This window comes from Myotis lucifugus, unplaced genomic scaffold (genome assembly GCF_000147115.1).
Source record: "Myotis lucifugus unplaced genomic scaffold, Myoluc2.0 scaffold_48, whole genome shotgun sequence".
Lineage (NCBI taxonomy): Eukaryota > Metazoa > Chordata > Mammalia > Chiroptera > Vespertilionidae > Myotis > Myotis lucifugus.
In genome coordinates this window covers 2,901,589-2,921,545 of record NW_005871096.1, presented here as the reverse complement: position 1 = coordinate 2,921,545, position 19,957 = coordinate 2,901,589, and the positions used below count along the sequence as shown (strand labels likewise).

The 19,957-nt window shown below is 38.8% G+C and overlaps 1 protein-coding gene across 1 annotated transcript in view; it reads right to left on the bottom strand.

Moving 5' to 3' along the window:
• The window catches only part of ATP8A1 (ATPase phospholipid transporting 8A1), a 207,296-nt gene that overhangs the window by 32,344 nt on the left and 154,995 nt on the right, over positions 1–19,957 (bottom strand). The window contains 8 exon segments of the mRNA XM_023753617.1: positions 1–108; positions 1,293–1,349; positions 2,655–2,716; positions 5,519–5,597; positions 9,207–9,329; positions 9,433–9,507; positions 17,814–17,924; positions 18,018–18,201. Of these exon segments, the coding sequence (XP_023609385.1) occupies positions 1–108; positions 1,293–1,349; positions 2,655–2,716; positions 5,519–5,597; positions 9,207–9,329; positions 9,433–9,507; positions 17,814–17,924; positions 18,018–18,201 (799 nt within the window).

Sequence of the window (19,957 nt, the reverse complement as noted above, 5' to 3'; positions counted from 1 at the left end):
CTCTCCTGACATGTCAGGGGCCATCGGGACAGCGGGCCACAGAGATGAGTAGATTCCGAAGAACACCACCCAGAGCGCAATGCTGCCCCAGATCGCTACGTGGCTGAACTGCGGAGGAAGGGGATCGGAGTCAAAAGACTGTTAGGTAGAGGGAGTACACAAACACTAACAACGCCTTCACAAATTCCCTCATTAACTTTTTATTACACCCATAAAATATTATCTCTGGGCATTTCTAAATAAGTGTGTGTGTGTGTGTGTGTGTGTCTGTGTCTGTGTGTGTGTGTGTGTGTGTTTTAACTGGATCTTCTGTTAATTGCTACTCTTTTCTCACAACAATTATGATATCTGTGGTCCCGCCATTTGGAACGGTTCTTTCTCTACCTCCTTTGTGGGTCTCTCCTCTTAGTCTTTTTTATTTTTTTATTTTTAGAGAGAAAGGAAGTAAGGGGGGGGAGAGAGGGAGAGAGAGAGAGAGAGAGAGACATGGACAGGCTGCCTCTTGCACGCCCCCTACCAGGGATTGAGTCCAAAACCCGGTCACGTGCCCTGACTGGGAATCGAACTGGCAACGTTTTGGTGCACGGGACAATGCCCAACCAACTGAGCCACACCGGCCAGGGCACTCTTATTTTTTTAAAATCCCCTACCATTTTTAAGCTTTCTTGATTTTTCTCTCTGCATGCTCTCACTGAAAGATGTTAGACATTTGTGTGAATACTATTTTTTTTTGGTCCATGACAATCAAATCCAAATTTCTTATGCCAATCTTTCCCCTGAGCATCAAACTTAATTTTTTTTTCTTTTTTTACTAAATCTGTCTACCTGGATGTGACTATACTTCAAAACTAAGGTACCTAAAATGGAACTTGTTTTATCCATACTGGATATTTACAAGTGTCTGAGGACAAATCTTTTGCTAATATTATTAGCCTTCAGAATCATTTTGCACTAGGTTTTCTGCCAAATGCCAGTCTTGTGACACACTCTACTAAGAAACAATTCCTTGTCTGTAAGTTTAAAAGCCTCCCCTATTCCTGGGATATTCACAATATACAATTATACATTGAAGGCTCTGAGAAGTCTAGTGGTAAATAAACTTGTTTTACTCAATATTTCCAAACAAGAATCCCTGGTTCTCCCTCCTCCATTCCTGACACCCCACAATTAATAACCTGTAGAAGGAACTAGGGCTAAGGATACATAAAGTCAGAATGAAAAACTACAAAAAAAGTGGCAATAACACATAAGTAAACGTGACATTTCTAGGTTGAGATCAGAGATACTCTTACCCATGTCCAATATGATGTCTCCAATCCAGCTTTTAAACACACAGTTATCACCACAAACTAAAATGCAAGGGAAAAATTTTTTTTAAAATAAATATGATAGTTCATAGAATGATTGAAAGTGAGATATATAAAGAACAGGTTTTTCTGAATTAGATGATGGAACTACATTATTCCCAGGCCTTGTATGTCTAACAAGAATCAAGTGAATTGGCTGTTGGCTGAACATTACCACCAGAACTGTCCATCAGCATTGCACCCCTGCCTCCTCCACAGCCTTGCAGTCCATCCACAAGGCCCCTGAGCATGTGTCTGCCTGCTTCTTGTTCACTTCATGAATAGTGATGGAGGCTATGTCTGCAGTTACTTGGGTTTTAAAGCCTGCTTTAATTTTACTTTATATCATTTTTAATGCATAGGGCCCCCTACTTTCTGAATTTTAAAGATCATTCTAAAAGTAATATAAATGGATATTTAGAAATCTAAACACTTACTTTGTAACCTAACTTACAGTAAAACTCTGCAGAGCAGGATATAAGAGCTTGTTATATGCTGTAAATACCACCCCTCATCGTCGGTGACTATGCTACTAATTCTGAAGTAAGGGAACGAGGTTTAATGAACCGCCTTGTGTTTTCCATGGGATCACACAATGGTTACATGGACTTGGCCTGGAGTCAGACCATGTGTGCTCAAGACTCCATCATTTATTAGCTGTTTCAGTTAAAAACAAGGCAAGTTCATTGATATCTCTGTGTCTCAACTCCTTCATCTGTGAACTGGGACTGATAAAACTTACCTACCTTATTGGGGTTTGAGTATAAAACACTAAAAACTGTGCTTAGCACTGTACTTGATCAATGATTGTATATTCATAATTAATACAATTTTATACATTGTCAGTAGTCAAGGGAAGTCTACAGTGATGGAAGTGTGATATTGGTGAAATGTCCCCGAAGAGTGGAGATTTCTCTCCCATCATAGTTATCATGAGACTATAGAATAATCACTGCTTAAACACCCAAGAATAGTAAAAGCAAAAATATTAACAAGGACAGTAAAATAAAACTGAGGAAAAAGGGATAAGGAAGAGAACAAGAGCAAATGGGGGGAGGAATCAGAGTAAAGAGGGAATATTGAAAACAATAGCAACCAAAGTACTATAAAGTCAGTGAACCTAAATGACATTTTAATAACCTAACGTGGAACCATCTTTTACTAATCAAAACACCTCATTTCATTCTTAAAGGGAAGTGCAACGAACCCTTAAATCCAGAAATGCAGGCATTTAAATTTGAAAATAAAATGAGCACATAGGAAAGGATTCCCTTTTACATGCAAACCAGGCAGATGTCCTGCACTCACCGTGTAAACAAAGTTGCCCAACAGCAGATAGTCGGAGGTTTTCCCATTTCCAAACACAGTACCTACATGAAAAGAAGAGGAGCTTGTTAGAAAAGAAAATAAACAAGGTCCTTTCAGAATCCATTCAAAGATAAATCAACTCAGAAGTGGCGAGCAAAAGAATGGTAACCAAGGGCCGCACAATGGAGCTAGAAATAAGGCTAAAAAGTGTGCTGACGGAGTCTCACAAAGTTGCTATGAATATGGGGCACAAATTGAAAACGAATTTCCATGAGCCAATATGAAGGAAACCTGACTTGCTAACCAATTCTCAGGGTCCATGAGATTTAAAAAAAAAAATCAAACTAATTGTTCAAGCAAAGCTTAATGCTGTGAGCACTGAGATAGGAGGAGGCCTCTGAACCCTTAAGAGAGAACTTTGATAACAATATAGATGAGGGTTTAGGAAGCCTTCAAGGGTATTCTTAAAATTAAACCGGCTTTTTGGGTTACTATGAATATTTTTATTGATTTTTAGAGAGAGAGGAAGAGAGAGGGAGAGAGGGATCAAACCTGCAGCCCGGGCACGTGACCTGACCAGGTATAGAACCGGTGACCTTTTGGTGCAGGGGAGGATACTCAACCAACTGAGCAACACTAGCCAGGGCTTGACAGCTTTTTCAATGCGGGTGCATGACAATGAGGAATGTAATGACTGGTAGTACAGTGACATCTCTATTGTGCCAAGGTACCAGCAGTTTTACCCACCACTGCTTTTGTATCAGCAGTGAAAAAGATAAATAATGTCTTGATAATATTATAAAATATTTGAAACTGAAATTTTGACCTCCTGGACCTAATGGACCACTAAAAAGTCATAGGTATTCCCAGATGTCTGTAGACCACACTTTGAGAACTGCTGAAGTAAGGGAATAAGTAAGTTTATTTGAAAAAGTAAACTTTGACTGGAGAACTTGTCTAAGGTCAAGGAATCCTGAATTGTACGCTGGATTTCAATATCCAATGGCTCCAAAAAGTGGAAGGAATTCAAATATCCATCAATTGATAAATGGATAACAGAATGTGGTCTAGACAGACAATGGAATAGTTTTTGGTCAAAAAGAGGAATGAAATACTGAGTCATGCTGCAACAAGGATAAACCAAGGTCACATATGACATGATTCCACAGAGACAAAATCCACAGAGATGAAAATCTGTGGACACTGGGGGCTGTGGGGAAGGTGGAGAGGAATGGGAAGTGACTGCTAATGGGATGGATCTCCGTTATGGAGTGATGGAATGTTCTGGCATTAGACAGTGGTGACATTTGCATTATTTGGTGACTATACTAAAAACCACTGAATTGTGTAATTTAAAAAGGTGAATTTTATGGTACGTGAATTATATCTAAAAAAAAAAAAAATCCCAGCGTGCTTCCCTAGTCTAAATCTACTTTAATTAGATTTCTCACCACACTCATTTCCGTGGCCTAGAAAATGAGAAGTATTTACTGCTGCACTGGCAAAGAAATTCATAAAGACATGAGATCAAAATCTCTGACTAGAGCATGAAACCACTGCCTTCTCATAACACTCACCCACCCCATTCATGCTGCAGGCCCTTGTTAACACGCTGACAATGCACTGGGTGCCTACAATGAGCCAGGCTCTGTTCTACGTACTGCCCATACAACAGTGAACTAAGAGAACAATTCCCTCATCTTCTGGAGCTTTGATTCCAGCAGAGGAGAAAGACAATAAAGAATAAGCAAAAATGTCACACCTCCATAGACAAGTACCATGAAGAAGAAACAAGACGACAATGGGATAGTGACAGGGGCAGTGGGGACAGGGGTGGCTTTCAGATGAAGGTGATCTGAGAGGGCCTCTCTGAGCATGAACCTGAGGAGTGAGGGAGAGAGCCGGCAGGAACATCTGGGTGAAGAAAGGACATGCATGGAGACATGGGGAGAAGGGAAGTGGGGGAGGAAATCAGATGAAGGTCGGGGCTGTGGATTCTGTCCTGAGTGTGACAGAAGTCTGTGGGTTTTGAGACAGGGGCGCCGGGTCTGATGTACATATTGCAAGGACCGCTCTGGCTGCTGGGGGAGAACAGACTGTGGGTGAGCAAAGACGCATGGCCAGCCCTCTTCCGTGGGCAGTCATTAACTCGCAGTCAGCGAGGCATGGCCTGTACCTCCAAGGGACTGACAGACCCCTGGGTGGAGTTTTAATGGCTAGTTTGGGGGCACAGGCACCGGATGGCCGGCTGTCTTCCTCAGGATCCCAAGGCAGCTCCAGCTTAAGCAACACCGAGATCTCTTTCCTACAGTGGCCACTTCATCATTTTTATGCGTATAGGAAATTCACCATGATCCCATTTCTCAAAGCTGACAGAGTCACTTCACTTCCTCAACACAAGCAGAGAAAAAGCTTACACTCCACGCTGAACGTAAAAACAGATTAAAACTCTCATTCAAGACCGGCTCAAGTCTCCTTGGAAATACTAGCATGTCTGATTAGGCACAGCATAAAGAGCTTGATACAAGCCTCGTAGGTATAATAAACAGACTACATAAAATATTAGCACCATTGTCTTCAAACAATGCATCAACAGAGGACAAAAAGAGCCCTAAAATTTAATTCTCTGCAAGTTGGGAAAACATGAGAAGTAGAGAAGAAAGGCTTTGCATATATTAAATCACTTTCTCCCAAAGGAATAATAAAACTCTTAAAAGTGTGTACGACTTTTGGATGCATGTATTTTAGGTTAAGGAAGACCATATAATGAAACTGCTATGAGTTTTAACATATACTGACAATGAGCTAGTTTTCTAAAAAAAAGTAAAAAGTCATTTATTAGCATTCGTATCCTTTCTACTTACCATACTGAAGGGCTTTTAGTGGAAACCAAAACAGAATAACGGAGTGGAAGAGGCCATTTAAACAATGAACCCAGAAAACCTGGGGGAAAACAAAAATCCATGAGAACCATTTGCGATAAACTAGCTCTGTGAACTCTGACCTCTCTTTTTATCTGTGGGCTAGATTCACAAAACGTGTCTCTGTCGGACCACCACTGTGAATTAATAGAACTGACAGACACTTTCTGCCTCTTAGACCTTCATGGGTCATTTATTTATTGTTATGTTTCTCAAAATGTTTTTGCAGCTTCACTGAAAATTTTTGTACCTTTTAAAACCAAGCATTAAACGTTTAAATTTCTGCCTGAAAAAGAAAATTTAAAATAATGCAGAGCCTGAAGTTCTTTTAAGGAGGACCATATTCATAATTGCAGAAGAAGAGAGTTTTGAAAAGATCGTAATTTGGTCAAATCCTTACTTTCTCTTTCCCATGTGCAATAAAAATGTAAACTTTTCAATGGTAGGGATATAATGCATTCATATTCTCTCTCGGTCTCTCTCCATATATAGGTATTTTATACATATACACACATATTATATACTAAAACTAGCAGGTATTACATTTAAATTGTGCAATTCCTTAGAGTAAAGCATTGTCAATATAACTGAATTTATAAAAAGCTTGTCACAATTTTTAATACCTGTCAACATCAAACTTTCTACAGTTACAATATCATTTAACAGTTTATTAGTTTGTACATCAATTGTATTTTAAGAAGAACAAGAGGGCCAGTATCACTGGTATGCTCTTTGTAACATGGCTAGGAAAGATTAAATTCTAGAAAAACTGTTTAGCATTCTTATGGCCCTTTGAACAATCGCAGTTTGTCCTTTAAAAAGTGATTCTTGCACGCCAGACTTGTGCTAAATAAATTGTCGTGTATTAATAGTTTTAAGCTGTTCAAACAACAGAAATTAAGTTGCCTGCCTCCCAAAATTTTCCACTGTGATTTCAATCTCCTTTGTTAGTTCACGCAGCCACACTGGATTGTATGATCCAATTTACGCTCCAATACATTACACATTTGAACTTGTGTTCCTCATTAACCTTTGTCTCCTCTCCTCACTATGTCATCACCACACGTTTTCATTTGACAGAAAGCACAGGTGGGTGCAAGAAAAATTAGTTCTACTTTTCCATTTTCCTGACCGCTACTTATTGTCACATGCTAATCCTTTAACCCCGGTCCTGACCTCAGAACCTCCGACCCTTTTTACCATAACAAACGTAATCATCGTCATTCAGGGCAACAATGCTGCTACGCTGGGGGCCCACGGCAACCGCTGTGTACACAAGTATGCATTTTGTGGCCATTTGCCCCTGAATTTTAAAACACGTCTATGGGATTTAATCAAAGAATCTTCACTGAAATCATTAGAAAAACCCATCAACCCTCCCTATAAAAAATGGTGGGCAGTTCATGTGTGTACAAATTCTCAAATGGATACAGAAGTTCAGGGATGGCAAAAGTAGGTTTACAGTTGTTCATAGGGAATAAGAGAAATAAAAAAATAATATTACAAGAATGAACTTTTTCATGTACTCACAACTGGAGACCTACTTTTGCCCGCCCTTGTATAATCTATTTGGGTTGATCTGATGACTTTTTGAAATGCATGGCCTCTCTGCAGACAATGAAATACTTTGTAAACAACCAAAAAAAATTGTCAAGTTTGCAAGGAAGGATGCATTCACATTAAAACTATACTACCCAAGCCCTGACCGGTTTGGCTCAGTGGATAGAGTGTCGGCCTGCGGACTCAAGGGTCCCGGGTTCGATTCTGGTCAAGGGCATGTACCTGGGTTGCGTGCACATCCCCAGTAAGGGGTGTTCAGGAGGCGGCTGATCGATGTTTCTCTCTCATCGATGTTTCTAACTCTTTATCCCTCTCTCTTCCTCTCTGTAAAAAATCAATAAAATATATTAAACAAAACAAAACAAAAAAAACAACTATACTACCCGGTACACCTTATCCCAGGCCACAAAAACGTGATGGTGCAAAGGGCATGAGAGGATGTGGCTGTCCAGGAGTGGCTTTGGGTGATCCTGTGGAATCTATGTTTATAAACGACAGAACCATGGCCCAGTGTGTGGCTGAGAAGTTCACTCTGGAGGGAGCACTGTGGTGCCTGAGCCACGGTCGTTTGGGGGCCTGTGGCTGAGGTTGATACAAGAGTCTAGGTCGCTGAGAATTACTGTTCGTATGTCAGTATGTCTGAACATGCCGAGCTCTCAGATAAATTTTTCAGGGAAACAAGAGCACGCAGAGCACTGTGGCTGCCTACCTGAAAATACCCACCATAGGTAACGAACGTTACGGCAAGGTGGTGGAATTGAAGACAAACTGGATATCATAAATAAGTTTTAAAAAATCCAAAAATAAAACATTCAAAAATAAAGGCATAGACATTTCATATCACAAATTGGAATAGTTTCAAGAGACTACTAAAAATACTTTCCAGAACTAATGGTCTTAAGCCCAAGAACTCTTTCATTTTTTTAAAAAATTAACCATATTCAGTTACTTAAAATAATGCCATCAAGTTGTATGTACGTGCACACCTGGCCGTGCGTGCACAGTGCATCCATGAAGACCTTATCTCAAAAGATGAACAACATCCTGGCTATAAACTCAACACCCACATTTATGGTGTGAGGTTAGAGATGCTGAAACACCTGTTTCATTTTCTTTTCTTGGTATACTCAGAAGAAATGTCACTTGAGAGCTTCAAAAATATTTAAGATTTCCTACACTAACTGTCCTGAATTCAAAACACCCAATCTAGGTTACATCTCATTATTAGTAACATGCTAACAGACATGTACTCTATTAAATGAGAACAATTTTGTTACTTTTATTATAGTTTCAACATGACATCCATCTTGACTGTGAGAAAATTAAAAAAAAAATTCTGCCTCACACTAAACCAAAACTAGAATTCCTAGAAAATACTTTAGAACATATACTTGCAGGGAAGGAAACTGCAGAAAATGAGCCTTTTTTGTGGTTGGGGTGAATAAATACCAGGGAGCACCAGAGATGACAATAGTCCATGCCATGTTATGCAGGATGAAAACCCAGAATATGATTTTAGATAAAATGCTGGCTATTTTATCTTGTATTTTAATTTTTATGGCTTGGAAATACTGAGTGTTATGACTGAGGTTTTTTCCCCCAGAGACTATAATTTGTAATGCTCGATACAAACAATATAATACTCTGCAGAGGACAAAGTTAGTTCATAAAACAGGTAACGAGTAGAGAATGCTCCACCGCCCCTCACCACCTCACACATGCAAAGAAATCCCGCTCAGTCTTGGGTGACCGATCTCCGTGAAGGGCAAGGCTGCAGAGATCGGCAGTCAGGGGGCCAAAGGGACCCTCACGTCTGTCTGTCTGCCAGACCCAGTTCCCTGCTGCCTGGCAAGTCCCAGTGAATCACGGTTACATTTTAATTTTATAACAACACAAACAAAAACCTTGTCAGTCCATATCAGAACAGGTAAGCCTGACTCGCCACGGTCGACACCCTGGAGTTGTTTCCCTGGTTCTGGGAGACCAGATGCCCCAAGTAATTAAAGCAGCAAAGCAACCTCCGCACCTCCCCCTCCTCCCCCCAAATGTATGGCAGGACGTCATATCCTACCTTGGTGTTGAAGTCCAGGGCGTTCTGAGACGTTTTGTATAATTCAGGATACTTCAACATATTCTCTTTCCTGCACGATCTCTCAAATATGCCCAGCGTTAAGGGAGGCATTGCTGTAAACATCTGAAGTACACAAACGGGTCATTACACCAAGCAGCCAAAGGCAGGTGAACCTTTATCTCAAAGTATTCAACGAAACAGGAAAAACCAAATGTTTCAGACTTACCACATTATAAAGACCTATACACCATCTCTCAAAGAGGATCTGTCCAGAAAAGCCATTCACAAAGGCAAACCAGATCTAGAAGAAAACAAAACCCCGCAAATTAGGACCCACAGAAATAAGTGCATTGTGCAGAATCTGTTGTGTACTCAACCACTGCATAATAGCATAATATTTTCATGACTCTCTTGAAAATGGTGTTTCTGTGCTTTACTTTATAATTTGAAGGGATGTTTTCACAAGGGATCTGTTATTTAAGTCAAAGTTGGTTCCTCTTGTTGAAAAAATAAAACTCCACAATTTTGTATCAACAGGCAATCACAGATTTAAAAAAAAATTAAATGTAATATTTTCGAAAAGGCACTTCAAGGAATATATTTTATGCCATTACACTTTTAGAACTTTATTTCCCTTTAAAAATATCTCCTGATAGTTATGTAAAGATTATTGTTTTTATTATAAAAGAGCACATGTTTATTTAGAAGGTGAAAAATTTCCTATAATAATACCATCACCATTTATTTTCTTCTGTGTTAATTGCATTCATATATTTCATTTATATACATTCATAAATTTACCTTGCAGGAGATCTACTGCATATAGATAGTATCATGTCCTGCTCCTCTCCCTCGTCTCCTCATGTAATATGCATTTTCTTAAGTTGTTACATATCCTTTAAAATGATGTTAATGGATATATAACCTCTAAGAGTGGCTATAACTATTATTTAGCATGCTTCCAGATTTATCTATCTGTATATATGAAAGCCTAAATGACTGAACGACCAGACGACCAGTAGCTATGATGCGCACTGACCACCAGGGGGCAGACACTTAACGTAGGAGCTGCCCCTGGTGGTCAGTGCGCTTCCACAGAGGGAGCACCGCTCAGCTGACTGACGGGTGCCAGACGCCAGGCTCACGGCTGGCAAGTGCAGCTGTGGCAGCGTGAGCCTCTCCTGCCTCCACAACAGCTCTACCGAGCAGCAGATGCAGCAGGCGCAGCAGGGAGGGATGGTGAGGCACCTGGCCTGAGCTCGGGCTCCTCTCCGGGTGCCTGCCACTTTGCGCACTACTACATCCCTCAGGGGATGTCAGACTGCCTGGCATGTGAGGATTGGGCTGAAAACGGCAGTCCGACATCCCCCAAGGGGTCCCAGATTGTGAGAGAGTGAAGGCCAGACTGAAGAACCCCACCAGTGCATGAATCCATGCACCGGGCCTCTAGTCCTATCTAATAAAGAGGGAATATGCTAATTGACCCTCACGCTGTTGCAGAGATGGAGGCGCCCACAACTAATAAGGAGGGAATTTTCTAATTGACTGCCATGCCCTCAAAGATGGCGGTGCCCCCAGTCACAAGATGGCGGCGCCTGCCTCTGGAGTCCCCCAGTCCCCTCAGCCCTCCAGGGCTGGCCTGAGGCGCAGGCAAACCTCGGATGTTGGCTGTCCAACCGCCCAGGACCAGCCCGAGGTGCAGGCAAGCCTCGGATGGTGGCTGCCCAGCTGCTCAGGCACAGGCAAGCCTTGGATGGCGGCTGCCTGAGGCTCAGGTAACCAGGGCTGACCGAGGCTTGTGCTGCCAGCAGTGGCAGCAGCAGAGGTGTGATGGGGCATCGCCTTCCCGCCCCTGAGGGCTCCCGGACTGTTTAGGGGGCAGGCCGGGCTGAGGGACTCCCCCTCCAGTGCATGAATTTTCATGTACCAGGCCTCTAGTTATATATAATTCTGAACTGAATGTTCTTACACAGAAGTCCCACATGTTTCTATTTCTTTAGAATAAACTCTTTTTTTTTGTAAAAGGCAGTTTATTGAAATATAATTGCTATACAAAAAAACTGCATACATCTAATGCATTCAATTTGGTGAGTTTGAATATATGCACACCCATGAAACCATCACCACAATCAACACAATAGACGAACACATCTCCAAAAACTTCCTGTGCCTCTTTGCTTTTCTTTCTTTTTTTCCAGGATGAATTTTTATAAGTGGAATTAGTAGGTCAAACTATATACACTTTTTAAATAGTTTTTGATAATTACAGCCATCAGAATATGAAATCTAAATTTATATATTAAAATATTTTATAACTTAAATTTATGCTTTGATAAAATAAATCTTTAATTAACAGAGCTAATGTCCTTCCGTATTTTGCAATCCTCTTAAAAATAGAAACCTTAATTGTTGGCTATAAAATTAAGGGGCAATAGAGAAAAATTTTATCCAACATGTGTAAGACAAATAATAACGTAGAGTGATATTAGTAAATCAATAATTCCTACATTATTTAAAATGTAATTAGAATCATGTTGATCTGGAAGAGTGAAACGTCTGGCCCAGCAATGAGATGACATAAACACAAACACAAAAGCAAAACACAGCAACAAAAAACCTGTTGAGGAAAGCAGGCTTGACATGCCCAGCAAACGAATTTTTGAATCGGAGGTGCTGGGACTTTGCTCCACTTCACGTTTCATTTAACATCATTATGGAAGCACGAACTGCTACAAATTCACCATTTATCAATATGTACCCAGGCCGACCCCCACAATGAACACTTTCTGTACCCACACTGATCTTTTTCCTGTTTATAGTGGGAAGGAGTAGAAAAATAAATGTTTGCTTCAGGAGATGGAAAAGAAAACAAAGTAGTAATAGCGTGTGACAAATAAGTCCAAATTGTGTCAGGTTTGTATACACATTAACAACAACAACAACAAGAGCATAGAAATTGGAGTCAAATCTGAAAGTATTGCTTGCTTTGCTACATGCATTTACAGGAAAAAAAAATTGAACACCTGTCCTAAACAAGGAGCCGGAGCATTCATTTGTGCATGCAAACTTTAAAAAAACTTATTAGCATCTTCATGTGAACGGAAGTTTATTCCTTAGGGTGGTGCTGCTGACTTCACCTTTTTTTTATTTTTCAAGTGTTAAGTATTCACAAATTGACAAGACAGACTTCAACGCTTGCTAGTGTGTTTTCATATTTGACCTCTGTGAGATGTGGATTATGTAAATACATATTAGTGATACTCTGGATGATGGTAATGTCCTCTCTGCAGGTGACTGTGATCTACTGTGATATTACATACAAACAAGCTCTTTCAGGATGCCGAGGGTATGATGGAAATATAAGAAATTATTAAACCCAAACTTTCAATTATGGCCTCACTAGTCCACGAAGACGCAGTCTAATCTTCTTTGGTCTAAAGAAAGCCTAAGTGACAGGCATACCAAATTTGTGTAATGGATATGAATCAGCTCAAAGGTTATGGTTATAAATGCACCTGCAATCATTATCACTGAATAATACAAGAAATGTATATGAATAAATTTATTGTGTGTGAGTAAACATTTGTAAATGTGTCTAGTCTCCTAGTTTAGTTTCTTTGTACAGAACATGAGATGCTGATTCAAATGTTCTAGTATAAGCTTGGAATTTAAGAACCTCCCTTAATCTAGGAAGAGTTTTAAGTTCCAAATAATATGCAAATAAACCAACATGTCTGGATTCAAAGTTTATTTTTAAAATGCATGAATTTACTGCTTTATGACAGAAATTTTTAAATGGATAGGTATGAATACATTTTTACCTTTTTATTTTTCCTACTGAAAGATGTAAAGAAGGTTTTAGAAATTCTCTCCCTGCATTTAAAAAAGTTAGTATTCTAATTCCTTTTTTTAAAAAGGAGAAATGACTAGATAAGAGGATAACCTTCCAACAGAGTCCCCCATATACCTTCACACAAATATTTGGGCATTCAAAGAGAAAGAAGTCTACCAGAAGGCTCATTTCAAGTTAGCGAGATTTGTAGTTAAAAGATACATTAGAAATATATCTCACATTATAGATACATAAAAGTCCCTCCTTTGACTCAACCCAAACCAGGTGCAGAAAGAAAACATCGGTTCTTCTGGGGAGGCATCTAAATTATTTAAATTCACAGGAAAGCCACATCCCAGCACAACATGCAGGGAAAATATCACCTCACTGACTTGACTCAAAGCTTCTGGAAATTAGAAACACTACAATGTTTTGGGATCTTACCAGAAAACCTGGATGCAACCAATGGTTTGAAAGAAAAGGTCTTATCTTGGTAGGAAGGAGTCAGATGTCTCAAAGAAATTTTACAAAAATCTCTTTAGAAAAGAGCCAGTAATTTCAGTGAACACCTAGGCTGCTGCAAGTGGCCACCATCAGTAAGTGCTGTAGACCGCCACCTGCCAAATCTGTATTTATTTGTTTGGCTGAAGTTTATGGCAATGGAGAGGCTAGTGGCATTCCTGGCACTACCGCAATGGGAAAAGCAGTTTTTGCAGATAATCTATAAAACCCATAGAGCTCCAGACTATTCCTTCATTAGCAAAGAAACTCCAGACCTGCCTCTCCTGGTATTCTTTTCTAAGTTCCACGTCCCAGCAGAGGCGTGGCAGTTGAAGCCGCACAGACCTTTTCCCCACGGAGCATTTTTGCATATTAAACAGCAGCTTACAAACAGTCAATGAGTCCTCTGCTCCCACGCCTGATCAGCACAAAACACTGAAAGGAGAGAGTCGAGACTGGCAGTTGTCCTCACTAGAGACATTCAATGATGTGTTTTCTGTCTATTCATTCACAGTATTGACATGAGCCATTAACATCTGCAGAACTTGTTTTAGCTGGCAAAAGTTTGGTATCTGGGAATTGATTGAAAAGGTCAATTTGTTTCCAAGATAGTTGAATTATATTAAAAATACATTTCCATAAAGTGCTCAAAGAAAAATAACTTAAATGAGATTTCCAGTAAAGTGTAGGACTTACTTCCTTTTTTTAAAAATTGATTTATTGGGGTTACACCGGTTAGTAAAATTATATAGGTTTAAGGTATATAATTCTATAATACACTGTATTGTGTAGTTCAACACCCCATGTCAGGACTTACTTCCTGTTCGATATTGAAAGAATTTGGTCAGTGCTAAATATCTCATGAGGAGGCTTTAAATTAAAAGCCAAGTGAAATTTAGGGCTAATCAAACACAATTCATGTAACTCTGGATGAAACAGAAATTGCAGATTTAGTTTTCCATTTGAGTTTAATATATTTTATTTCCCCTATTAGTACATAAGTTTTACCCACTTCACTGCTGATTGTCAAGTGATCTAAAAAAAAAAATAAAAAAATTTTAAAGCAGATTTCTTGCTACCAATGGCTTTAAACTCCTAGTATCTTCAAAAATATATGTAAGTAAACTATGTAAATTGATATTATTCTGAATGAGAAAAATATAATTAGAAAAGTTAGTAACTATAGAAGATACTGGCAATCATAAATAATTACTTTAGAAAAAAATCACAAATTTATATATACAATAACAATATAGTTTTTGGATCTCATACGTGATTTTGGAGGTGTGTTTTGCTTCAAAACACAGACTAAATGAGCAATAAGGAAGTTCACAGATTATCCTGTTTGTTTCCAAGTATTTGCTTATTTTACCAAATGGGTTGTAACCTAAGTATAGATTTTTAGTGACCAATAAACAAAACTGCCTGCACACTTGAAAACTAAGTTTCAGTTTTAGCAGCTAACTTATAATAAGAACTATGTTAAGTTAACATTTTAATAAGGAGACAAGCATTCTTACAAAGGCATAAAGAACAGCTGAACCAAATACACAGCAGTTCCCAGCTAACCTGCCAATAGGGTCAGTGTGAAATCTAGATTTCTGTTTTGTTCACAGTGTTACTTCTCTGGTGTAAAGCATGGGATATTATATATATATATATATATATATATATATATATATATATATATATATATGCTCCCTCTGTCCCATAATAATAGTAGCAAGTGAATATTTAAACGGGAATTATTGGCAAATGCAGCTGTAAGTTATGTTGTAGTGCAAAATTGCGAAGCCTTCAATCAAAATCAATGTTTCATGACATCTGTCATTTGTTTTGACACATCTTTCAATTTTTAGGTTAATCTAATTATTACGAATTATAGCTATTTTTCTAATTTCATCTGCTGATCAAAATCAATTGTTTTATTTCAGTTGAATTTCAACCCATTGTAAAAGTAAGATGAAAAAAAGAGAGTTTTCAAGCAAAGATCGAGTTGCGATTGTCCAGTTCTTGATGCATCAAAAGAAAAAGGAAAAGTTGCAGAAAGGTGCAATTACGCTAGCTGCAAAACAATTTAAGTGCAACAGAATGACCATATCCAGAATTTGGAAACGTGCTTCCAAAAATAATTGTCAAGGATAATCTTATGCTAATGTTGATTCTTTGAAAAAACAAAATTGTGGAGGTAAATGCAAAGATTATGGAGAAAAACTTGAAAAACTTAGACATATTCCTCTTAGCAGAAGAGGCACCATATTAGCCTTTGATAATATTTCTCCCGAAATACTGGATAATATGTTTCTGTCACTTCAACAAGTTATGCTGGAAGCAATGAAGAACGATGGCTCCAATAATTTTAAGCTCACGCATATAGGGAAAGCAAAGCTTCGCAGCCAAGGATCCTACGTACAAGTTTAAAATGCAGTAACGAAATTATTGAAAAATCCAGAAACTATCTGAACACTCAAAATAAAAACTAGGAGTACTATTTTTAATTTATTGTTTAATTTAATCTAGTTTTTTGATAATAAATGTTGTGTTCTATATTTATTTTCTTTTGCTACTATTATTATGGGACAAATTACATTCATCAACCGCTACTATTATTATGGGACAGAGGGAGTAAAATATATCATTATTGATTTCAGAGCAGAAGGGAGAAGGAGAGGGAGATAGAAACATCAATGATGAGAGAGAATCACTGATTGGCTGCCTCCTGCACGCTCCCCACTCGGGATCAAGACCACAACCTGGGCATGTGCCCTGATCAGGAATCAAACGGTGACCTCCAGGTTCATTGTTTGACACTCAATCACTGAGCCACACTGGTTGGGGTGTTAGGCTGTATATCTTCTGACAGCTGTGGAGGAACAGCCAGCAAGTTAGAGGTCAAAGTGGCATAAACAAACATCTGTAAGGAAGCTCTGGGCATATTTATGAGGGCTAAGGTTGGTCCTCTCACAGGAGGGGCAGATGGAGGGCTTTCTTAACGAGCTACGGAGAGCTTATCTTCATGCTCTGCGAAGCTGCAAGAGGGGCAAAAAACTGATAACATTTAGAGTGTGTTTTACAAATATAGCTTCTGAGGATAAAATGGCCATAGGTGAATGAAAGGTACATGATTTATCTATCACTTCCCGATGGACCGTTCAGTTCACTTATTCATGCACTGGTGCTTTGCTGTCCACTATGGTAGCCACTGATAGATCAACACCCGAATTTGAAGACTTAGTATGAAGAAAAGAATGTAAAATATCTCATTAAAAAATTTTAAGGTGATTATACGTTGAAATGGTAATACTGAATACACTGACTTAAATAAAATATCATTTAAAAGTTAATGTAGGCTTTAATTTTTACTTGTTGCTCATGTGGCTTCCAGAATTGCATGGGTGGCTGGCATTGTTATTTCTGTTGCCCAGCTCCTGGACAGAGGACAGGAAGAACAATGAACGAAGCCTGGGGCCTGGCACCCAGTGGGTGCTGTGAAACTGTTTGTAGGACAACTTACTACCCTTTAGAAGTGATATTCCCGACTCAGGTTAAGTTTTCATTTAAAAATGATTTTACAGACTAAATGTTTGTGTCCCCCAGGACTCCCCCCAAAATGATGTTATATTTGATATATGAAAAGGAATTTGGAATTTCTTGCTGTCCAGACACAGGAACTAAATATTCTGATAGCCTTTAGACTCATTCCTCGTTATCTAAACTCCTGCTACCAACCAAACTCAGAAACCAAAACAGATCTGGGTAGCAAGGGATACTTGTATATAAGTGTCTAAGTTTGAAACATAATAAGAACTACAGGATGACCAATATTAGCGAAACTGCCTACGCATCCTGCCTGCTTCTGCTTCTTTAACCACCACCCCCAGCAGAACTGCTATCCTCAGTTTTATGTCTATCATTCCCTTCACTGTCTTTTAAAATACAGTTTCCATGTGTATATCCCTAAATAGTGTATTGTTTTCTCTTGTATGTTTTTGAGCTTCATAAAAAACTCTTTAGTTTGTAGTCTTTTTAAAACTGAAAACATTATTTCATTAGCAATTCTAATTCAACATTTCTTACCAAAGCAATGTAACTTTTTTAGCCATAATTTAAACATGAATTATTCTCCAGGGCTGACAAACTTTTTGTTTTAACATGTTTAGAAGTTATACAAAGTAGGCAAATGGAATAATTAAAATGAGAACATGTCTTCATAAAGAAAATGTCTTTACATATCTATGCAAGTGACAAGGATTTAAAACTTAACTGGCGATTACCTCGATAATATAGAGGACTATATTCTTGTAGAAGCAGTACAAAATGCACTTGGAGACTCTGTTATAGTTCCAGGCACCGTGAACCATCAATAAATTCTTCAAATACTTGAACTAAAAATAAGAGTGGAAAAAAAAATTAGTATTTCCCTTTTCCTAGTGCCAGCTGACTGAGATGAAGGGTGTGACTGCAGAAATGATCTTTACCTGCGCGATGGAGTAATCCGAAGAATTAGCTGCCTGAAGGCCTTCATTCCCGCTTATACCCACGCCGACATGTGCCGTCTGGATCATGCTGACATCATTGGCTCCATCACCAATTGCAAGTGTTATGACTTTGACTTGTTTCTTAACCATCTCAACGACTTCAGATTTTTGAAGGGGAGAAACCCTTAAATTAGAACAAATGGTCAATTAGCTCTGTTTTCTGGAAAATAAAAAAGAATTTTAAAATGCAAATTGTCTTGAAGGAAAAGAGCAAGTGAGTATGTAGTTCTAGGATGAACCATTCTGGAAAAGTCTTAGGTTTGCAAATGTTTGGTTCTCTGTTAACCTGGTTGCCAACTCAAGGGAAAAAAGAAAACGAAAGTCTTGGAAGCAAATCTCTAGGAGATAAACAGAAGCTATGACACCTTGTTAAGCACTAGTTTACCAGTTTACCAGGACTAGTTTATTTCTTTAACAAGTGTGCACTAACTTGTTAAAGAAATAACATTTGAGTTCAGAAATGCCATTACTTCCTAACAAATAACATCAGCATTTCTAAGTTTTCACTTGTGAACGAAAAAGGTCAGAAAGGCTGTTAAACTATAGTTCAAATACTTATTAAAACCTGTACTATTTCTGGAGAACAAAAGTTTTGAGCCACCGAAAGGTGAACTTAGACAATGTAATATACGTTTAAAACAACTTAAAACTCTACTTAAGTTAACAGTAGGGCATTGGCTAATCTCTCGACCTGTTCTCAGACACCAGGGTGAATCAACCAAAGTAAATGCCAAGCACTTGGTTGCATAGCTCCTGTGCCTCAATTTTCTTCCAAAGCTACTGACGAATGGCCAAGGAGACTCAAGCAACCTTCTGCATAACTGTGGGGTCAGGGACAGAGAACAGCAGCACCCAACTAAAATCCTTTTTGGTATTAACTACGGATCATCTCATTACAGACTTTTCAAAGCCACTTAAATAAACCCCACAACAATTACAGCAGGGCTCAAAGACAGAAAGTGTCAGTGTAATGAACTTAATATATTATGAATACTCTCATGGCGATTAAGAAGAAAGGAAAACTAAACAGTGAACTGGCTCAGTAAACAGTGAAGATTGTGATTCAATACTAACAACTATCACACAATGTTGGACAAGAAAAACAACTCACAGCTAAATTCTTTATCAAGGTTAAGTGGAGGAGGTGCCTCATAATATCTGCTGGAACATCTGGTAAATCATTTATTATTCCGTCTAAAAATGAAGATCATTACTCTGAAAGACTCAACATCTTGCACATTTTCCTGATTATTTCTTTAGGAAACATTCCTAGCAGTGGATCCTCGGCACCAATATGTACTTTCAGGAGGCCCACTGCCCTTCAGAAAGGCTTCATCCGGCCAGAGCCGCGCTGGGTTTTGTTTCAAGTGTGAGAGGGAGTTGCTTGCTGAGTGAACCTGTCTCCTCGTCTTTGTATTCCTAGTGCTGATCCCAAATAGGTCCTCACTAAAAGGTTGCTATATGAAAGACTTATTTTTAACTCTTTCTTTAAATCTCCTTTCAGAGTCTAGCAATTGTACAAAACGACACAACAGTGAATACAAGGGAACGGATGAGTCTCAGGCCATTAATGAGCTTTTGCATGTGAGCCCCCTTTGCTCTCTTTGAAGCAATTTTCATGTCATTTTCAAAGTTTATTTAATTTTTTCTTAACAGGCGAATACAAACCGAAGTCCACTAGCTCTAGGCCAGTGATGGCGAACCTATGACACGCGTGTCAGAGGTGACACGTGAACTCATTTTTTTGGTTGATTTTTCTTTGTTAAATGGCATTTAAATATATAAAATAAATATCAAAAATATAAATCTTTGTTTTACTATGGTTGCAAATATCAAAAAATTTCTATATGTGACACGGCACCAGAGTTAAGTTAGAGTTT